The 16,635-nt window shown below is 55.6% G+C and overlaps 2 protein-coding genes across 3 annotated transcripts; one reads left to right on the forward strand and one right to left on the reverse strand.

Annotated features, from left to right (window-relative positions):
- Positions 1-317: 317 nt before the first annotated feature.
- On the forward strand, positions 318-1,025 carry LOC119090685 (chordin-like protein 1). Its single transcript, XM_037213535.1, has 2 exons — positions 318-467; positions 796-1,025. Exons 1-2 carry the CDS (start codon positions 318-320, stop codon positions 1,000-1,002), a joined length of 357 nt encoding a protein of 118 aa, XP_037069430.1. The 3' UTR covers positions 1,003-1,025.
- Positions 1,026-3,787: 2,762 nt separating this feature from the next.
- LOC119089539 (serine--pyruvate aminotransferase, mitochondrial) lies at positions 3,788-16,163 on the reverse strand. 2 transcript variants are annotated; one of them, XM_037212274.1, is made up of 8 exons: positions 16,093-16,163; positions 10,685-10,858; positions 7,194-7,386; positions 6,445-6,610; positions 5,748-5,903; positions 5,119-5,214; positions 4,522-4,770; positions 3,788-4,259 (listed from the first exon to the last, which is right to left on the reverse strand). In XM_037212274.1, the coding sequence occupies exons 2-8, from the start codon at positions 10,832-10,834 to the stop codon at positions 4,115-4,117; spliced, it is 1,155 nt and encodes a 384-aa protein (XP_037068169.1). In that variant the 5' UTR covers positions 10,835-10,858; positions 16,093-16,163; the 3' UTR covers positions 3,788-4,114. The 2 variants fall into 2 exon arrangements, with proteins under 2 accessions (XP_037068169.1, XP_037068168.1); XM_037212273.1 differs by lacking the exon at positions 16,093-16,163 and adding an exon at positions 14,173-14,263.
- Between the last annotated feature and the right edge of the window lie 472 nt (positions 16,164-16,635).

Raw genomic sequence — 16,635 nt, forward strand, 5'->3', positions numbered from 1 at the left:
TCAGGGGAGCACAGTCACACAGCACCCATCAACATTGCAACCTGATCAGGGGAGCATACGCCACACCCCACACACCAACGTAGAGCGTGGCTCATCCAACTGCTTTCCACATCTCCGTAGCCAGAAGTAACGAAGCTATCTGCGAGGATGCTGGAGCAAAAATGGGGCCTCTTTCCGAGTCTCCCCGCCCGGCAAACTCTCAGTATATGGCTCGGAACGGAAAGGCCGTTGGTTTAAAGTTGCGAGTGATTGTAGAGCCGATTATGGCGCCGTGTCACGACTGACGCGGTGTTCTACCGCTTCCCTGTGCAGGTGAGATGCAAGATCAGGGTCGGGAGCTGACGCCCGAGGAAGTGCTGCAGGCCGGCGGCTGCCGCAAGTCCTCGAAATTCTACCGGAATGGCGACCAGTGGAACCCGCGCATCGTTACCATCGGCGTGCTGCCCTGCGTGGTCTGCCACTGCAGGGTGCGTGATGGGGGGACGATTGGGGAAGGGGAGGGTACGTCAAGCCAGCTGACACGTCGTAGCGGGTGGAACCGTGGGAGGCGTGCACTGGCGCACAGGACGGCGCTTAAGTGCATCGGTATCGTGGTTCGAAAAAGACGTCAGACCTGGTGTGGTGTTTTCAGCATTCTTCCGTGTTATAGTGGGCCCGTGCGTTATGCTAATATGCATAGCAATAATTGTATTACATCAAGCTGCTGCAGTGTTAGGCTGAAAACCGACGTTCATTTGCCGTTTGAAACCTTTCCACCCCCTCAAGCGTGTGTCTAAGTCCCGTCTCCGTCTGCAGGACCGCCAGATATCGTGCTCGCGCAAGCAGTGTCCGAAGCTCACGTGCGGCCTCACCAAGAAGCAGCCAGGCGAATGCTGCGACGTGTGCCGGCGATCGGCCGAGCCAACGGCGATCGGCGATCGGCCGGGCAAGGCGCCATCGGCCAACGGCGATCGGCCGGGCAAGGCGCGGCGGCGCCACGCGCCGCGCTACCGCCGGACGTAAGCGGCGTCGCGCGGCGCCCCCACCCACCCGCGCCCGCCGCACTGGGGGAAGTACAAAGCCGAAACATTGCGTGCAATGTGAGGCGGCGCCGGCCGCTGGAGGGGACCGCGGCGCGGCGGCCGAGAGAGCGGCGCCGCCCGAGACGCACCGGCCGCCGCCTGTATTCACCGGAGCGTGGCCGGGGCGCCACCTGTCTATAGCCGCGCCGGCGTCCGGGCCGGCGCGACGCGGCGCGCGCCGCCCACTGCGTACCTGTACATAGTGCCATAGCTGTAAGTGTCATAGCGCGAGCGGGCTGGCGGCGCCGGCCGGGAGCGGGCGGGGGCGCGGCGTTCTGCCCCCCGACCGCGGACCGTCGCCGCGCGCGCGGCCCAGGCGACACGCAACGCGCGACCGACGGGGGCGAAGATTGTACGCTTTTGTTGGTGCCAGTGGCCGGTGGCAGACGCAGTCCGATTATTTTTGTAAAAATGCACGGTGGACGCGGATCGGTTCAGCTTGTGCGCGCGGCTGGGGGCGAGCGGCGGTTCGAGCGTTGCGCCGGCACTGTGTGTGACAGGGACGGGTGGGTGCGCTTCAAACGGACCGGCCGCGCGAGCCGCGAGCGCGGAGCACGAGAGGAAACGGCGCGGAATTGAAGGCAGCCGATGAAGACGCTGAAGATGTGAGACGATCACGGCTGCTGCTCTCCTTCTCTGGTAAGTTAGGCTGCAGGCGGTTGTGAGTGCAAAAGGGGGCATCAGCAAGTCATTAGGATATCGGCGTGCGTCGAGCCCGCGCGGAGTCGGGGGTGACCCGGTTGTTGTGAGTGACCCTTAGGCCAAGCGACTGTGAGCAGCATCGAGTCAGATATATTTGTTCTCAGGGTCGTCTGTTATAGGCTCGTAGCGTAGCTAATCGCTGTCGTAAGCATTCGTCCAGGGGTGTCACGGCCATTGGCGTGGCGGCGCAGTAGCGAAGGCCACTCTTGTGTCGATTAACCGCGGAGGGAGGGCGCGCCGCGGGATGAGGGCTCCCGTCCCAGTCATGGCTTTAGGCTTTGTTCAGCTGTGCCGTTCGGTGGCGTGCACTGCGCTGGCCGCTCTGACCGGCGAGACCGGCCGGTCGACGCTGGCGCGTCCCGCAGCTGGTGGGCCCCCGTGTCGGCGCGTGATGCCCCTCCGCTCCCGGTGCGTGGAGGCAGGCAGAGAGGGAGAGCGAGGCGAGGCGAAAAAGGAGAATGATAACGAGAGAAACGATGGAGAGGTGAGCATGCGAACGAGAGACTGCGCGCGTGTGCGCAAGGGAGAGAGCGTGAGAGAGAGGGAGGGAGGAGGTCAGCGCAGGGGAGAGCGCGCGCGCCGCCCCAGTCGGCGCTCCCGGCCAGCCCGGCAGCCCCGGTGTACGAGATGTGATACTGGGAGCAGTGACGGCGTGGGCGTCGCCGAGCGGTCCGTGTCATGTAAAATACCGCCACACCATTACACCAGTGTGTGCGTGTTTTCGTCGTGCGACGCCCGACAGCGAGCGCAGCAGCGCGGGTTCAGCGGCGGCGAGCTGAGGCTGTGCGAGCGGTGAGCATGCTAGGCCGGCCGTCGTGGGGGACAGCAGACACAGTAAGGTCGAGGACTCGGAAAGGTGTTGCGTGGAGAGCGGGCCGATGAGTTGCTGTGGTATCTAGTCAACAACAAGTCACGGTGACACGCGTTCCTGTAGAATAGCTGTGCTTGCAACAAAATGATACTTTTGTTTTGTGGTACGTCATCTCTAGTCGGTTGTTTCCTGTCGCCGCAAGCTAGCATTCGCTCATCAGAGCCCTTGTCTTCGGAGCAGGCGTGACACCAGCATACCGATATGTCTGTATGCCTAGCCGCATGAGTTCCCTCTGGCTCCTATTGCCCGTACTAGTCTGGAGTCCCGCGCTGGAACCCCACTCCGGCTGTGCGGAGCGTCACGGAACACGCCGCTTCCGCCTCTCTCGACTGGTGCAGACGCACCAGGTGCGATTACAAGTTCTGAGGTGCAGATGACGTAAACGCAGTGGCTCAGAAGCGGACCCGGGAACAGGTGGCTGTTGTGCGGCAGGCTTGATTATTAACAAAGCGCCACTGAATATACGGGGTTTTACGCAGGATTTAGGAATGAGCACAGGGTTTTTACGGATGCTAGCGCGGAGAGCAAGCATTGGCTCAATACATTCAACGCCTTGATTTGTTCAGCCAGTGTCGCGGAACCGCAGACCATCCATGAAAACGGGATTGCTCAGACTGAGGAGGCTGGTTGCGATCAAAGCCAACATTGCGAGATGAAACACTCAAGGATATGGCAGCCTCAAACAGTGGCGGGTTAACGGCGATAGAGTTGAAGGGATTTGGCTTGCCGTGAGATTAGTTCTTAGTTAAATGCGTGGGATATTAGGCATTGCTTTCGTGATTTATTTATCATCTTGGTAATTTGCATTTTGCGCTATAAGTCCGTACAGCTCCAGCCTTAGAATGGTCCCCACGCAAGGCAAGGTGATAACTTTTCATGTGGCAGTGTGTCAGACCGTAGCACTGTGCAGAGGAGCGGAAGTGGAAATACTTCAACTGTTTGGGATCCGCGGAGGTTAGCAAAACGCACGTTGGAATCCAGGGTTCTCGACTCTCAGGAATAGGTATAATTGTAGTTTTGGTGGGCTTAATCCTTTTTTCGAGTCGCCGCTTTTACGAAGACAGGTCGCCCCGAGTCTGCTCTTTGATCTGTAACTGTGACCTGTGGCCTCGTGGCATGGCTCCATATGAGCCATGCCGTATGACACTGTCACTGGAGCTCGCATCAATATATTGCACGCCGTTGGAATGAGTCGTATTATGCAAAACCATTCAACCAGTGGGGAATATTTCAATACAAATGGCTTACCAACCACGCGTTGTTAACATGATCGGAAAGCCGTACATGACCCATTGCACATGTTTCGGTACAACAACAGGTGTAAGCTTGAGAAAACAGCTGATCCGCGTTGGTCCCACAGCTACCGGTCCCGGCGCCTCTCGCCGGCAGCCTTTCGCGCCTGGGGTGGTGCTCACGGACGAGGTCCTGCCGGTGCTGCAAGGCGGCGGCGGCGGCGGCCGGTGACCTCCGCAACCTTGACCTAGATGCTGGCCTGCGCCAGTGCCTCCCGGAGGGCACGCAGCACGAGGTCCACCCTCTCCTCGGTGGCGTTGACGCCCATCAGCCCCACTCGCCACACCTTGCCGGCCGTGGGGCCCAGGCCGCCCGCTATCTCCACCTTGTACCTGCGGCAACGTCACAGCGTCAAAGCTCCGCGAGAGCCCGGTTTGTAACCAAGTGCAAATATCCATGGATTCAAGAGCACCCCAAGAGCACTCGCACGTGGAGTATCGCGCGGTAAACGTGATATTTCACCTGATACAAGGGGAATCACGTAACACCAGTCAAGCCGCATTATGACGTTTAGGCTTTCTCCCGGCACCAAGTGCACCACGTGACTTCCAGTTCCCTCCGCCCCGGTTAGACCACCACAGAGTGCTATCTCACGTGTTCATGCAGTAGCCGATGACGGCCTTCCAGTTGACGCCGTCGGGCACGCTGACGGTGGTGACGGTCGGCAGCCGGAAGCTCTCCGTCTCGACGAACGGGCGCAGGCCGATCTCGGCCAGACCGGCGAAGAGGCGGCGCGCACAGCGGCTGTGCCGCTCCCAGAGCGACTCGAGGCCGGCCGCGCACGACACGGCCAGCGCCTCGCGCAGCGCGTACACCCCCGAGATGGGGCCCGTGTGGTGGTACCTGCCGGCGACGGCGGGTCAGGCTAGTGACATCTGGCGGCGGAGGTTCGCACTGTTGGTTCGCCGTTCAGGTCGCATGCGAGAGGTGGCAGCACCGTGGCTTGGGTGCTGTAAGCGAGGTACCAGTGCTCCATTTATAGCGGACATCTGTGCCAAGGATTTAGTATTACAATTATTACAAAGCTAAGCTGAACTGCACCTTTTCCTTCACCAAACATTGAGAAAATTCACAAATATCCCAAAGCAGTCAGACATGAATAATCAGAGCGATATCATGACCGCAAACTTGAAACTTTTGAAAAAGTCGTCTAAAAAGTTGAAAAATATGGTAACAACAACATTTGCTCACTTGCGTGGTCCCTCGTCACAGCCCCAGTAGTTAGCCAGCCAGGTCAGGTCAAAGTAAAACGACCGGATCGGAGTCTTCCGGTTGACCACCTTCTGCCTGAAAACGCAGAACATTGGCTTTAAATTTAGATAACACGGCGTTTGTGATCGCTGCATCCATCCACACTGTTCTGTTATCGTGTTTCAAATCGAAATATAAGGCATAATGAGCAATCAAACAACAGAACATAGAAGAGAGTAAATTATTGAACTTGAAAGAGTAATAGCACGAAATAGTTAGTGAACGCATGAACGCATGAATAAATGAGACATAGTTCCCGTGTCAGTTTTGATGATATATCCCGCCTCACACAGACATCCCCACCTCGATCCCCGCCGCTAACTACTGCGAGACCACTAGATCCCAGCCGCTAACCACTAGATCCCGCCGCTAACAGATAGATCCCCGCCGCTAACTACTAGATCACGCCTCTAACCACTAGATCCCGCCGCTAACCACTAGATCCCCGCCGCTAACCACTAGATCCCGCCGCTAACCACTGATCCCGCCGACCACTAGATCCCCGACGCTACAGATAGATCCTTGCCGCTAACCACTAGATCCCCGCCGCTAACCACACCGCCCCTTACCAGGCCGCATCGCTGAGCGAGATGGGGGCGGTGCCGGGCGGCGCGCCCAGCACCTTCTGCGAACCCGTGTACACCACGTCGACGCCCCACTCGTCGGCCAGGAACGGCGTGCCGCCCAGCGAGGCCACCGTGTCCACGGCGAAGAGGCAGCCGTGCCTGGGTGGGAGACGGAGCCGGTCACGATCCACACCCCGCATTGCAGTGACAGGAGTGACGCGTCACTGGCGCTGGCGCACGGCCACCAGAGTGTGACGCGTCACACGCGGGGATCCGCGGCCGCCAGGGCCCGCGCCCCACAGGTGGCACCACATGTCAGCCAGCATACGTCACTTCAAGGTATACTTCAGACAGCGTGAGATGTTTGCCGGTGGTGCGGGCCCGTCAGGGTTTGCACAATTTTTTCAAACGGCGGGAACCGTATGAAACGAACGCAAGCAAAAAGCTAAAGAGCGGTATTTTGTAACATGTCGGTAGAAGATATTACGTACAAGTTTGGCACATACATCGTATAGATTCCTTAAGTCCCATATGAGGCTCATAGTTCATGAACGCACTTGTGCAGCATCGGCTGTGATAGAAGACATGAGCAAGTGAGCCTTGACTCATGTCTGCGAGACGGGGCACGAGCCCACACGCATCTACAGCCCCCATGCACGTACAAAGATGGGACGGAGACAAAGCACCTGGCAGTCCTTACTCTTTGCAGGCGTCACCAATGCCCTCCAGGTTCTGCACGACTCCGGTAGAGGACTCCCCGTGCGTGACGAAGAGGAGACACGGCTTGTAGACGTCGAGCGCTGCACGAATCGACTGCAGGAAGAAAGCAGATCCGGCCGGCTCCTTCAGCTCGTGGACCACGGCGCCTGTCAGCGGTTAGTGGGACTGAAGGCGCTGTTGCTGTGCCATGCTATGCTGCCAGTATGTTGTACTGTCATGCCATACTGTGGTATGTTACACCCTGCTATTTAGGCGACCGACGCAATGATGCTCTTACACTTCAGGTAAAGCGCAGGGGTTGGTGGAGTCATTTTAAAAATAAAAAGAGAAGCCGGCGGATGGGTTGTGACGCTCTTGCTTCCAGTATTTTCATTGGAAAGACCCGCGCTTGGCTCTTCCTGAACAGAATCCATTCCGAGCGTTAAATAAAGGTACAGTGTGTACGTCGGATTATGACTATGCGAGTACGTAGCTTCAGCCATTTATCTTCTATTTGATTCATTAATTACTACAGAGCTGCTATGTGTAATTCAGACCAGCCTCAGACAAATCAAATTAATTAAATTGGTAGGCGATTTCACCTTATTTCAGCGAAAATTGGATGGACAGTTTCCAGCTCCACATTGGATCAAACACCAGTCCGCTACTACAAGCCGCTGCTCCTGTCCCTCCCCCTTCCCCCTTCAACACTGCTCCCTCCCACCCCCTCCAGCCTCAGCAGCCACTGACCGTGCCTGCGCGCCATGTCGGCCGATCGCTCGCCCCAGATGCCGTTGTTGGCGATCAGGATGGTGTCGCCTGGCTCCAGCATGTTGCACATCACGGCCTCCATGCCACCGTGGCCGGTGCTGGACAGCGCCAGCGTCACCCGGTTCTCCGTCTGGAACATGTACCGGATGCCGTCCTTGCACTCGTCCATGATCTGAAACAGGGAAGCAGACGTGAGGCGAGCGCCGTTCAGCAGCGTGACTGCATAGCTGCAGTCGCTGGGGTCAGTACACTCGCCCATGATCTGAAACAGAGAGGGCAACATGAGATGAGCGCCGGCAGGCAGCGTGACTGCATAGCTGCAGTCGCTGGAGCCAGTAGACAGCCGTGACTGCATAGCTGCATTCGCTGGGGCCAGTACACAGCCGTGACTGCATAGCTGCAGTCGCTGGAGCCAGTACACAGCCGTGACTGCATAGCTGCATTCGCTGGGGCCAGTACACAGTTGTGACTGCATAGCTGCAGTCGCTGGAGCCAGAACACAGTCGTGATTGCATAGCCGCAGTCGCTAGACCCAGTGTACATCCACGACATGCCACACATGCGAGTCATAGCTATCATCTTGAATGCATCTATTTCTAGCTTACGGGCGCTTCCTCCTTTACTTGTAGCAAACATCGATACGTTAGAGCACTGTTGATTTTAAACCACATTACTTGCACGGCGCGCGTGAGGCGTGGACGTTGCGTTATTTCGACATCATGCCATTTGCTTCCATCGTACAGTGAAGCCAACAAACCAGCCGTAATTTTTCTACGCACTAATATCACACGGAATTCGCGCCTTCTCTTGCTCTCATGTGTTTTGTGTGCTCAATATGCGCGTCAAGTAAATACGGCAGAGACATTTATCGAGGCCATGTATGTATAAAGACTTAAGTGACTAAATGCTGCCGATGTGTAACCAAGCGTTCAAACATATCTCTCACTTTTCTCTGAGCAAGATAATGTACGCCTCCTGCCTTAAGTATGAGGACGTAGCTTTTTCTTTTAGGGATGTTGTGATATTGACAAGCATAAAGCTTGTTAGTTGCTACGCATACACTGGACAGCCGACACTGACTCTGCCGTCCAATGTGTAGGGGTGTTGAAAAATTGCATCACCTGCTAATGAGCTATTGCTGAGGAACTTGACGATGTTGTACGGCTCAATAAAACGGCCAACAGAAGCATGAGTAAATCTTCCCCGTGGGGAAACAAAGGGCCTCGAGACATTCGTAGGCTAGGAGGACTCCGGAAGCTATCGGAGGCCCCCGGAAGCTCTTGGAGGCCCCGGAAGCTCTCGGAAGCAATGAAAGCTCTCAGAAACCCCTGAAAGCTCTCGGAGGCCCCGGAGGCTCTCGGAAGCCCCGGAAGCTCTCGGGGACCCCTGGAAGCTCTCAGTGACCCCTGGAGGCTCTAGGAGGCCCTCGGAGGCCCTCCGAGCACCTGCCGCTGGTTTTGAGACTCCGGGCGAGCGTGCCTGACACGAGACCGTGACGGGATGGCGGCCTCCGGTGTCTGGCCCTCCACTCAGCGTGCCATGCCGCAATGCACGCCCAAAGACAACCGAGGCCCAGATAACGTTCGGAAAAATATGTACGCTGAAATCATTATGTACTTATCTGAATGAGCAAGCATACCTGAGGCTTTGTAAGGCGCACATTTTGCTTCCAGAATAAAAGATCGAGCAAAAACGTACATCGAACGTCGTTTTCCAACAGTACAAGGCCCACTAATTTTCGGCGGCGTGTGTTGCCGAACCAAAGGCAGACGATCAACGGCAATGTAACGAAACAGAAAGCAAAATATTTTACCATCGATTAACTTCGAACGCTTCGAAATTGCAGAACAGATGGCTGCAGGTGACCGGAAACAAAGGTCGATGAGAAAAGGTTTAAAGACATCAAGGTACACATGCATATGGCTGATTTAACAACAGGCTTCAAAGAGCATTTGAATGAGCTAAGGATTTCGTACTGAATATAAAACAAAAATAGACGACCCTCTGGGAATTATGCACTGACCTAGTTTATACAGGCGCCATGGTGTAGCTCATTTCATTTGAGGGCAGAACGCACGGACCCTCAAGCCAAGTTCGGCATTGTGGCGAAGGAAAAGGACTCGTGTGGTCGGCTGAAACCTTATAGGCAGGGAGGCAGCTTAAGATATGACGAGAGCTGCCTAGACAGGGTTTGTGGGTATCTTTGGATTGACAATAAGTCTGGCGATATCCCTGGGGTGCACACGCGTCGATGTTCGTGAGATGCGTGTCGTAGTGCCTGCTACAGCCACTGCGTAGGCAGCTGCGTCAGCCTATAGGGCTATGTCAGGCTGAAATATCACTCAGATGTTTGGACGATAGCTATGCAGTGGTAGACGCCTGGAACACAAAGGTAGCTTTGACCCATCCAGGCAGACACTGCGCCAGTGGATTTGTTTGTATGCTCATTTGTTGCTGTGTGAATCATGATCTACCTCACAGTTGTGTGACCTACCTCACAGTCACGTGACCTGTCTCACAAGACTTGCTCCTAACCCCGCTCAAACGAAATCCATTGTAACTTCGGCAAGGTCCATGGGGTTGATGCCAACCAAGATTTTGAACAGTGCAGCACAATTTTGTATCGTACCCGATTCCTACCCAGAAAACGTGCCTTGAATCTCCGCCTTAGCTGCTGACTTGACTCGACAATGATCCGGCCGATTCTGCAATGGTATCCACCGGAAGTCAAACTCAAGTCCGATTGCAGGAAACGCTTCCTTGCATCAAGCGGTGAAAGTTGCCAGGATGAGACCTCAGTAACCTCGCAGGACAGCTAATTTGATGCTGATGCAGCGTGGTCGTTGTTCAGTTTGCTGGTGGTGGTGAGGTCGTGTATGCTGGTGTCTGGTGATGCTGGTGCATTGCCGGCGGCACACACCTATAAAAACAGTCAAAGTAACACCATCGGTTGTTAGTCATACCGGTTTAAGTCGATTCGCCAGTTAAGAACACGGTTAATATATTTCCAATTCGATTTTTAACCTGAATCGAGCCATTCCTTTGGAAAAATATGGGCAAGTGCAGAGCCGGCTCCGAATTCATCCGGAACCAGGCACGATTCTCACTGAAGTCGGCGGGAGTTACCGAGGTCGTACCGCGGTGACCAAAGTTCAAAAGACAAAGTGCCCCAGGCCCAGACCTTCCTTGAGTCCGAGGTCCACTGACTACAGCTGTGATTACGCACATGTTAGGGGCAGCCGCAGAGCAGCAATTTCGCAACACTTGTGTGATATTTCGCGTGTTGGTTGCAGCGAAGAGCTGGCGAACAAAACGATCAAAGGCGACATCCAGCTTTCGGAGGATTATTGTCAACGAAATGATATGGTGTAGGACCAAAAATTACACCTGCATGTGCTACACGTTGGCCGTGTTTTTCAAAGTATGTGTGCGCGCTTACCTATGTTCTCATGCCTCTGGGGTAACCTTACCTTGCAAAACTCCGGGTGCAGATGACCGAGCAGCGGAAGCTTCTGGGCCTCCAGCACCCGAGGGTGGGCGTTGGAGGGTCCCGGCCCCATCAGGGTCTTCTCCGGGACCACCAGAGGGCCCTCCAGACTGGCGGGGGCGGAGACTCGCATCTTGGCAGGCACGGTTGGCGGTTTCTGTGGGCAGAGGCGGGCGGTCAGTCGGAGGCCACGTGCCGCGATCACTCGGCAGGGACGGCGCTTAAAATCAGTCCGCTCGTGAAGACACGTTTGCGTGGTGCTCTCCAGTCTATACGATGTCTGACCAATGCTTATTGCAACAACAATGCGACCGCGGCTCGGTTCGAGCGAATGGGTCATCCGTCCCTCTCATCCTTTGTCTCGCTTTACCCTGCATCCCAGCGGCACCCCGCCTGTCCGGGGCAGGCTGCGTGCGTCAGCCACGAGTGGGCCGAGAGCCCCGTGGGGGGGAGACCTCGGTCGGGTACCCAGCGCGCATGCGCGGGTTAAAGTTCGGCGGTTGCCCCCCCCCCCCCCCCCTCACTCCCAGGGGCATGCCGGTCTGCCTCACCGTTAGCCATATTCATCATCCCATAGCCCTGAAATGATCATTTCTGGTCGAAAGGGCTCTAATCCTAAAAACCTAAAACCTAACCGAGCGAATGGGCACTCACAACTACTAAATGCAGAGTATCCGGCAGTTCTTCCTCAATAGCCACTTGCATTCGCCAGAAGCGGTAAAAAGCGTAGCAAATAACAGCTGAGCAACTGAAACGCGGTTCCTGCTGACTGAAAAGGCTTTATAAATAATCGTCACTTCATGACATCTGTTTCGTTTATCACGAATGCAAGAAGGTTTCTGAGTGTGTCGACAAATTCATCGCATACAGCTCAGCATTTGTCATGAATAGCTGAACCGTGTAAGGATGCTAGCGGAAGCAGGAAATGACACTATTTTTATCTGAACGAAAAAATATATTACTTTCCCAAAAAGAATGCTCACAACTGCGCCGGATAGAAAACCCCATTCAATAATCCGTTTAGCTTTACAAGAACCATTACGATTTCGTCCCACGCCAAATGTGGCTAGGAACGACCGCTCACAGCGTAATAACGTGCCCTCGTCATGCGCGAGCATTTCAAAGGATATCATGCACTTACTCCACGCTATAACCCCGAGAGCATGCGACGTATCCACGAACTTGGGGGCATGATTTTATTCGAGAGAACCCTCGATGTCATAAGAATATTTCTTGCTTTGGAAAACAGTTCCATTAACGCGTGGCGGGATCGGAGCGGAGTTCGACAACGGAACAGCAGCTGGGGAAGGAATCGGTCGGAATCGGCCACCACGAAACTTTCGCGATAAAATAGCATGCTGAAATTTGAGCCTATTTGTCAGGGTATCATTTTACTATTATTTGGGGAATGGAGGCTCACATGCGTGGATGGTAATAAATTAATAAAACATGAGGTCAAAATCATCATGGAGCACGAGAGGAAGCTGATGAAAATCTTCCTGAGCTTCAACACCGCACGGGTTGACACAGACTGACACTTACGGGACGTTTGGTTCCATTTCCTGTACCCGCTCACAAGTCTTAGAGGAAATCATTAAGGAAAAAGAAATAATCGGAGAAGGAAAGAGCTAGAGACTTAGAGAGGGAGAGAGCGTGTGCGAGAGCGAGAGAGGGGGAGAGCTGAACGTCTCACCACGGTCTCCATCTCCCTGGCGTCGCTGGGTGCATCGCCACCACTCTGTGCGAGCACCATCGCACAGCTGTGTATGCACACGCTCCGCTGCCAAAGCCGGAATATAGCGATCGATAAAGGTTCCCGTAGAGGCGCTCGACAGCTGCCCACTGACGTCTGGTTTGAATGGCTCGAAAGGGCACACCACACATGTTGGGTCTGGGTTTGAGGCGATCGAGGAGATTTCTGTAATCTCTGCAGATCAGGAGGGGTCATTATCATAACGACGCATGATACTGACATGATGCTGAGATGATGCACCTCCAATGAGCTAAGACAGTTTCCCACGCTCGCATGAAATTAGACAATTTTGGGCTTCTAAAGATCGGGGGTGAGACCAGCAGCGCAGTGTCTCTGACCGGCAAGCCATGGTGCCGCGGTTACCGATACGATGGAAACATACTGTATAGAGACATCCAGCCAACAGCCAGACCCCGCATCAGAGACCAGAGTGGTGGTGCGGCTACCGACACGAGGGAAACAGACTGGGCACAGACGTCCATCCGACAGCCAGACCTCGCGCCAGAGACCAGAGTGGTGGTGCAGCTACCGACACGAGGGAAACAGACTGGGCACAGACGTCCAGCCGACAGCCAGATCCCGCGTCGTGGAGCAGAGTGGCCCGCATGGACGGCGCTCCGTCAGCGCGCGCAGGCCGCGCGGCAGCCGTCGCCCTGGCATGCCTTCCATGCGCACCTCCTTGCGATAACATCAGGTAAAACCAGGCCCGGGTCGGCCGGGCTACCTTGTAGTGCTATCCTCCCATCAGCACCACCTTGTTTCACTGAGGGTCCTGCATATATGCATCGCTAATTGCGTTCGATGGAGTAAACCCTCTCTACCCCAAGAGCCACGATGCCGTGGCTTTCAGGTCTCCGTGAATGGAATGCTCTGTACACGACGCGCCCGCTCCCCGGAGGCGTCGGTCATACCGACCCATCAACCGTTGCCAAATACCGTCTCACCCCTGCTGGCCCAACCGGTTATACTTTTTCGAAGTTCGAAATCTAACTTAAGGAGGAGACATAAAAGCCTGTGAAATGTTTGAAGCATTTCCTAAAGCCTCTGCCTGAAGTTCATCGCGGAGATATCCATCACCAAAATACATGCGGGTGAAATAAACCCGGCCAGTGAAGGTCTCTGCGGGGAACTCAGTGACCAGCCCGTGCCAAATGCATAAACACAACTGGTGGACTTTGGAGCGATAACGATCGCTCTGCCATCGCATCCGTGTCGTGCGCTCGAGGCGTATGGTTTTGCACACGTTTGGCACACATTGCGAGATTTTTGCGAAATATAACTGAATATTGAACAACTATCCCGCTTTGTTCACTGATGTTCCTGAGGCGATCAGTGAAGTTGATGCGCCTTTAAACCACACCACACACCCAAACGTGTCACGACAGCGAAGACTCGGCCATCCAACTCTCTCGGCAACGAAGACCACAAGCCAGACTCGACATAAATAGTGAGTTTGGTTACACGTTGGGCTGTTACTAAGCTGACCAAGACGACTGACGATATTCATGCTGTTTAACGGCACAGTCGTGACTCCTCAGCCTGAACGACCCGCTATCGCCGAGTGCTGCAGCTCGACCACCACCATTCCCCAACTGGTCACCGCTCGGCTCCGTCTCCGTCCCCGTCCCCTGGGTCAACCTCCAGCCTCGTCCGTCAGAGCCGAGCGAGCCCCGCCCCAGCCAGCCAGGCGCGGCCCGTGCACCCGTCCCCGGCCTCACCGCACAGCCTACGGACGACAGAGGACTGACGCGGCTGTTCCAGGCGGCCGACCCGCCGCGTGATAACAAGTGAAGCGCCGTCCGCCGCATGGAGCAGCCTGGAATACAGAGCGGCTCGCCAGGCTGACGCCTCAGCAGGCGCCTGGCGACAGGCGGCCGGCGGCCGGCGAAGGTCACGCAGGGGCGCGCTCGCGGGGCCCCAGCCCACTGGGCGGCCGGCTGGTCACCACGCTCCGCCGGGGCTGTGGCTGCAGACGGAGCGGGCGGGCGGCGACGACGGCGCCCGTCACACCTCAGCCGAGCGTTTGAAGGAGGGCTCGCGGATGGCCGGGTGAGGATGGACGACGGACGGTGAGGAAGAGGTCAATTGCAAACTTGCCGCTGTTAATATGGCTCAAGATCGTGAGCTTTCGAAGATTATTAAGACCATAATCGTAATCTTATGCTGGTGGCGTGCAACAGGGTTATGAACATCTTTTTCTACTAACACATATGTTTGTCATCGAGATCACTGCACACTTGTTTGCGTGACCGAGCTGGAACAAACTGTGGATACCCAATGCCAAACACCTTCTCTGATCTAAGTCCTTCACCCCACACCCATTCCATCAAGGAATAATGTTCCGTCGCAAACAAGCTTGCTACCCTCTGAATAAATCATCCGGAGAGAAAACAACAGCTTTCATAAATGGTACAGGGTTAAATAATTTATTCGTGTTATGAAGCAAACATGCGGCGAAAGAACTGAGAATGTCAAGTGCCATCTCTCGCTGTCTGTATCGTAACGTAGATGTTGATCGTGCTGCCTACACCGGTCCAAATAAGCATCAACATAAGACCGATGGCAACGAAAGTTTCGCTGCACTTGATTGCACTCTATGGAAATGTACCCACCTGAGGGTTGTATTTGTGATAGGTATTTAGAAAGCGTACTCTAGCTTTAGCTCAAGCTTTAATCGTTCTACAAAAAGGACATCCTGTTTTGACAGGTGCATCACTCTCAAGGCTGACATTTTATTGGCAAAAATGCTTGCATCAGATGTACCTCTTAAACCGACGAGTGGCACGCATCCCTGATAAGGTTCAGTAACGATTAACGCCCCGCGACGCAACGAGAAGTCTCTGGCCTGGTCGCCGTGGTCAAGGACGCCCCAGTCTCGTCAGACATGTGCGCACTTCGGCCTCACAAACGGCCGCCCAGCTGCATCACCCAAGTGCGGGCTTTGGTGTCCTCACATCAGTGGGTATCTCCGTCACCGCGGACCAGCTGGGGCGCCAGTCCTTCAGAACAGCGGGCACCCCGGCCACTCATACCAGCGGGAACTCCAACGTCCCCGGACCAGGGGGTTCCCTGCCTCCTCAGACCACTGCGTGCTTCAGTCTCCCCAGACCAGCGCGGCGAGTGCCCCAGTAACTCTCCAGACCGGAGATCGTCCAATCTCCCCAGACCAGCGCGTGTCTCCATCTGATCACACGAGTGCACAGCCCGGCTCCCCGGTGCGTCGTCGCCAGTGTGTCGCGCTCCAGTCTCATGACATCAGCGACCACCCCTGTCACCCTCTGCCCGTGACCTCTGCCAGATATGTGACAGACCCAGCCCACGCAGTCTCCACCGCATGACAGTATACGGTCCAAAACAGGCTTCGCCGGGACTGATAGCTTATCATCTGCGGGTCCTCACAGCCCAATGACATTCAACAGGGCCACAGGTCAGGGGCGAGCGCAGGCCCTTTATACGGGGAGTCTTAACATTTCCACGATCATTTCATAACCAAGCACAGGGAGAATCAGGAGATACAACATAGACAAGCGCACACCGCCCACACCACAGATGACACCAGCTGGCCTCATGAGACCTCCGCCGGGCTGCCCCCACCAGAACGACGCGACCTGACGTCACGCACGTGAGCCAGCACTCACCAGCAGCAGCAGCAGCTCCGGAGGCGGCTCGGTCCTCCGTCAGTGGTGTGGGCAGTGAGTCTTGGCGGCGGCGGCCGGGGTGCCACGTTCCTGACACACCCTCCGTCGGCACCAATCAGCGCCCGTAGCCGGTCCCAGCTGACCAATCAGGAAGCCGCACGGCGAGGCATCGCGACGCGTCCCGCTGACCACTGCGCGGGCCGCGAGGTGGCGTCATGGTCAAAGGAAGGCAGTGCCGCCGTCTTGTGGCACAGCCGCCAGGACAGGAAGGCGCGGGGACGACTGAGCAGCGGCCGTCTTTACCGTGGAATAGCGACAGCTGTTCTGTGTGAAGTTACGCTACAAGAGTGGTTAATATCCCTCCGCTCTGCTACGATTAACTGTGGCGCTCGCGGGCATAAACATTATTGTACGTTATTGTCAAGAACGTTCAAGTGCGCACCACTGCAATAAAGTTAATCGAGCTACGGGTCTTTCATATTAATTTTCTACATGGGCTACGGTTTCTCGTAGATCACAATAGTGTAGCGGTTGCTTTATCCT

Source organism: Pollicipes pollicipes, unplaced genomic scaffold, assembly GCF_011947565.3.
Source record: "Pollicipes pollicipes isolate AB1234 unplaced genomic scaffold, Ppol_2.1 Scaffold_3087;HRSCAF=3621_pilon_pilon_pilon, whole genome shotgun sequence".
In the NCBI taxonomy this organism is placed as follows: domain Eukaryota; kingdom Metazoa; phylum Arthropoda; class Thecostraca; order Pollicipedomorpha; family Pollicipedidae; genus Pollicipes; species Pollicipes pollicipes.

Bases quoted from the DNA above. Each gene is read 5' to 3' on its own strand.
- LOC119089539 (XM_037212273.1), bottom strand. From the start codon at position 14,262: ATGCGGCGGACGGCGCTTCACTTGTTATCACGCGGCGGGTCGGCCGCC. The intron at 10,859-14,172 runs GTGAGGCCGGGG...CTCTGCCCACAG, and splicing joins TGTCGTCCGTAGGCTGTGCG to AAACCGCCAACCGTGCCTGC. The intron at 4,771-5,118 runs GTGAGCAAATGT...CGTCGCCGGCAG, and splicing joins TGTGACGAGGGACCACGCAA to GTACCACCACACGGGCCCCA.
- LOC119090685 (XM_037213535.1), top strand. From the start codon at position 318: ATGCAAGATCAGGGTCGGGAGCTGACGCCCGAGGAAGTGCTGCAGGCC. The intron at 468-795 runs GTGCGTGATGGG...CTCCGTCTGCAG, and splicing joins GCGTGGTCTGCCACTGCAGG to GACCGCCAGATATCGTGCTC.